The sequence below is a fragment of the Malus domestica genome, chromosome 08, assembly GCF_042453785.1.
Source record: "Malus domestica chromosome 08, GDT2T_hap1".
Classification (NCBI taxonomy): Eukaryota; Viridiplantae; Streptophyta; class Magnoliopsida; order Rosales; family Rosaceae; genus Malus; species Malus domestica.
Window position 1 is genome coordinate 5,691,975 of NC_091668.1, and position 5,243 is coordinate 5,697,217.

Below are 5,243 nucleotides of genomic sequence, written 5' to 3' on the forward strand. Positions count from 1 at the left end.
AGATGTTTTATAAAAACAATATTGGAAATTTTACTAAAAATTGAATTGTTATATAAAATTAATTAAATGGTATATGCATTGTTGATTGGCCCAATACATTTGAATGATAAATGATCTCTAATTGAAGAATAGGTGATTTTTAAATAAAAAATAAAAATTAAACGCTTCTAATTATAAAACTTGTATGATTAAAATATGTTATTTGTAAATAAAAAATAAGTTCATCTTCAAAAAAGATGAAATTATTATCTTGTTTCTGTTCAAAACCTTCACATCAAAGATATTGATTTTTACAGATAAACCCGTGAGGATAAAAGAATAGTCAAACACAAGTGGCACAAAAGCTGGATAAATATTTTCTAAAGTGGATAAGGACGAGCTTAAACACATGCCTACATCACAAATCTAATCACAACACCTGAAAAATCAGATGATATAATTGTTTACTGACAAAGGTAGTGGATATAATCATACTTTACACATCTTTAATCATTTTCTTAATACATGGATGATAGAAGAGGGTCACCTCTGGATTAATATGTGGGTACGGTCAGTTTTTATCAGGTATTATTTATGTTTAATTTTAAATAAAAAATCAAATAATTTATGTTCGTAGGATATACGATGAATGATTAAAACGTGAAAATCTTTAAGATCTTCACAATTTGAATCCGAATAAAATTCAATTTTAGAGATGATATTCTTAATTATTAAAATATTTATAATGGACGCAAATTATTTATTTTCTATATAAGAAGCTTGGAACTCAAGCTTGCACAAGCTAAAGCATCAATTAGATTTTATTCTTTTACAAAAAATCATATTTTTAAAAAATGAAATCATTGATAAATAACAAACAGTCACAAAGTAAGGCCGGCAAAAGAAGCAACCTCAAAGACAATCAGTAGCAAGTAAATTAACAATAAAATCAGGGGGTTCTTCACACCAAAAGGAGGAGGTTCCATCCATACCGAGAGCAGAACTATGGGGGTAGGTGTTGAGAGTTGTCCCACATTAGTGATGGACAAAGTTTGATATGTGCTTATATGATCTTGAGCTACTCTTTATATTACCAATTGATTTTATGATAGAACCCCAATTTCATCAGTAAGGAGCGAAGAACTAATGAAGCAATTACAGAAGCTCAGAGACCAAGTAGCCACAAGGTCAGGGGGCTCAGTTGAACGGTTCCGTAGGAGGTTGTTCCTAGTATCCCAAATACCCCATCATAATTTTTGTTACCCCTCATAGAATCGCCAGAAAATTTGGCATGACCAAAAATGTTAACAATAAAAGATTTTAACAACCGAAAATTAAACGGTAAAAAATTGCTATATAAAATACACCAAAACATACTACAATCTTTCTTAATTTTCTTAGCAATACATACTATTTAGCGAGTTACAATTTAGTCTTCCAACTCATTATTAGGTTGTGTAGTCTTTTTACCCCTCATAGAATCACCAGAAAATTTGGCATGACCAAAAATGTTAACAGTAAAAGATTTCAACAACCGAAAATTAAACGGTAAAAAATCGCAATATAAAATACACCAAAAATACTACAATCTCTCTTAATTTTCTTAGCAATACATACTATTTAGCGAGTTACAATTTAGTCTTTTTAACTCATTATTAGGTTGTGTAGTCTTTTTATCCCTCATAGAATCATCAGAAAATTTGGCATGACCAAAAATGTTAACAGTAAAAGATTTCAACAACCGAAAATTAAACGGTAAAAAATCGCAATATAAAATACACCAAAACATACTACAATCTCTCTTAATTTTCTTAGCAATACATACTATTTAGCGAGTTACAATTTAGTCTTCCAACTCATTATTAGGTTGTGTAGTCTTTTTAACTCATTATTAGGTTGCGTAGTCTTTTTAACTTGACGATCTCTCACACCGTCGATAAATGTCTTCCAATATGTTACGATTTATGTATAATTTGCAACACAAATAACACTATTTACACTTCAATACAGATTCACATTGTTGGTCCGTCAGTTATTCCATCAAATTTGTTTAACAGTTCTTATTAAGTTGGTTATACCGTCAAATTTGTTAACAGTTCATATTAAATTCGTTACGGTTCACGGACCATTGCTTAGGGTATAAAATCCAAATTGATTAATGAATTTACATGCATTCATTAACACAAATATAAATCTCACATTAGAATAACTAAAACTTGGGTAATGTAAATTATGTAATTTTTTTTTTCCTTAACATCACTTGAAGAGGCTATGAAAATTTTCACCATACCAGACACAGTTAAACAAGCTCATCAGCTCGGAGGATCGAACCGTATAATTGCATTCACCATACCAGACACAGTTAAATAAACTCATCAACCCGGAAGATCGAACCGTATAATTATCCGAGAAAACTTGAGATTTATTTAACGGAGAAAATACAAATATAATTATCCGAGAAAATTTGACATAACAAGCGAAAAAAGAAAAGGAAATTACAATTTCATAGACATTGATCAAATATCCAGCAGCCCCGACAAAATTCTTCTTCATTGTTTTTTTATCTGTACAAATTTGCAAAACGAAAGTTTAACTTTTTCACAGCTCCACGTCGACTATTTACGTCAAAAAGCTTCAAAATTAACCGCGCTATTCACACCAAAAGGTTCGAAGAATCAAAAGGCCACCGATTTTTACCGCACCAGCCCAGTAATAGGAATCAAAACGGAAAAACGACAAACGAGTCGACCCAGCAGACAGGGGTTTCCACGACTCCTCGTCTTCACGCACATTCACTCGCTGACTAGATCCGAAATCCAGCCCACGTCGGGAGCTGCCGTGCCCGAGTCAACTCGTCCCACTCGACCAAGAGAGTTCTCCTTACTCAGCCTCGCGTACATTCTCGCCCGGAGGTCCCTCCCGGACTCCACCCTCTCCATTGCCGGCTCCTCTTCGCACGGCTGGTCCCAGAGATCAACCGGGTTTGGTCCGACCCGACCCGTTGTGCGAGTCGGCGTCGAAGGAAGGCTGCAAAAACCGGGTCGGAACGCTGACCCACGTGGTGAGGAGCCGAACCCGGATCCCATTTGGGTCCCCCATGCAGGCGGAGAGTTCATTTTCATCTTAGCAAGCTTGAAGTTTCGCATCGAAGCAACAAGTTTGCTCACCGAGTTACGGCCGAGTTGAGGGCTGTTCGGCGACATTGGCGGCGACTCAGACGGCGGAGACAATGGAGGTGACATCAGGATCGAGGTGGGGGACGAACCAAATGGATACGAGTCCAAAGCTCCCGACCCTTGGGTTCTCGGGCTCTGACCGGGCAGGACCCGGAGCTGTTCGGGTGTGTGGGCAAAGAAGCAGACCCGGCGGTTGCAGCGCAACCCGTCCTTGCATGGCTGGGTCCGGTACCGGGCCGGGTGGAGCCAGCACTCGAAAACACCGTGAGCGAACTCGCACGAGTCACCCTTCGGGCAGTGGCCCTTGCGGAAGTCAGGGCATGCGGCGCCGGAGTAGTGGTACTTTCTCGGGTCGCGACGCCGGGCCTTCTCGCCCGGGTGGGCGTATGGACAGTCGGTCCAATCGTGCGACCTGCCGTGCGCGCACCTCCGGACCTTGAACTCGAACATCCGGAACTGATCGCAGGAGATCGGGTTCATTGGCATGTCCGGGTCCTCAGCCAGCGAGTCAGACTCATTAGACGGGAGGTAACGATGGAGAGCGGCGAGCGAGTCGAGGAACATTGGGGAGAGCGGGGAGTAGTCTCCACAGTTGGACGCATTGCCGTTAGAGTTACCGGAGTGAATGGGGATGGAGAAGGGTGAGGTGGGGGTATGAATAAAATGATCGTCAAGTGAGTCCCAGGGAGGAACATGGAGAGTGGGGTGAAGTCGGGTCGGTTCTCCGAGCATCATTTTCGGGTGGGGCTTTGAACCTTTCAGGCTTCGGAGCTTCTTCAGATGCGGGAGTAGTTAGTCGCTGAATCGCTCTTATATATAACCGGTTTTTAGAGAGAGAGAGAGAGAGAGAGAGAGTGAGAGACGAGAGATTTTTAAATACGACCGGTACACGGATGGGATGATACATCACGTGTCATTAAATAAATAATGAAATATTTATGCTAGAAAGTTAATAACTTAAAATATAAAATTTCTCATCGTTACCATGTGTCACTAAACAAATAATGGGATATGTGTGCTAAAATGTTAATAACTTTAAAAATAAAAAACTTCATCATTTGTATTAAAACATACCATTTGTATTCTCGTCGTAACTAAAAATTTGTCGAGAGAGAGAGAGTGCGAGAGGTTAAATAAGGAGGAGGATTCTCTACCCTCCTAATCTCTCTACCCTTCCATGCCCTTCTATTTGAACGGTCACAGTTAAACCACGTCAACATCTTATATTAATTTTTTATTATAAAGATAATAAAACAAAAAATAATATACAAGAAGAAATGATGGAAAGGGATGCGAATAGGAGGATAAAGAATTCTCTTCGTTAAATAATGCCAAGTAGGCCACATAGTCACATAGTGGGGATCGGATTTAACCGTGGTGGAGTTAATAATGTAACCGCGATCAATTAACTCTTGTAAAATATCTGTGGAAAGCCAATGGTTTAACCAAAAATAACTATTTTTTATAACTCCTCAACAATTGGTGGGCATCTAAACAGATATTTATTTGGTCACTTGCCAAATTCGATAAAGTTTCGATTCTCGTCGGATAATAATTTGGTACTTCGACTCATTCAACACAAAGAAACCATTTTTTTCATATAAAAAGGAGAGGATATGTGGTACTATTTTTTTACACATTTTTTAACATAGGTCTTAGTCAGTACCACACTTTAGGTTTAACCAATGAAAACAAATAAGATATTCATTTGCAGTGAAGACAATGAATGAATACAATTTTATAAAGAAACCCTAAAATCTTTAATCCAACGATCATATAGTTTCAAATTTAGATGATTTTACTATACATGATGATTGATTGAGGGATGACGTAAAAGATATGTTGTTCAAATCGTTGAAATATATTACAAAATTATTTGTGTAAAAACGTGTATAAAAAATTGTGTAAAAAAAATAGTATCATTGATCCAGCCCCTATAAAAAATAAAAGAAATATGTTTTTAATTGTTTAATTATCTAGTTATTGAGTGTGTTTTAATCTAAAAGCGTGCACAAATGGAGGATAAGCTTCATGATCAAACAAAGAGGAAGATAAGATGGAGCAAAGCTTTTGAGCAATGAAATCATG

At 37.7% G+C, this 5,243-nt stretch overlaps 1 protein-coding gene across 1 annotated transcript; it reads right to left on the reverse strand.

The window, feature by feature from the left end:
* Positions 1 to 2,380: 2,380 nt before the first annotated feature.
* Positions 2,381 to 4,008, reverse strand: LOC114826484 (zinc finger CCCH domain-containing protein 23-like). Its single transcript, XM_029106810.2, has one exon. It carries the CDS (start codon positions 3,888 to 3,890, stop codon positions 2,772 to 2,774), a length of 1,119 nt encoding a protein of 372 aa, XP_028962643.2. The 5' UTR covers positions 3,891 to 4,008; the 3' UTR covers positions 2,381 to 2,771.
* Positions 4,009 to 5,243: the final 1,235 nt, after the last annotated feature.

Coding starts and splice junctions, on each gene's coding strand:
- LOC114826484 (XM_029106810.2), bottom strand. CDS start 3,890: ATGATGCTCGGAGAACCGACCCGACTTCACCCCACTCTCCATGTTCCT.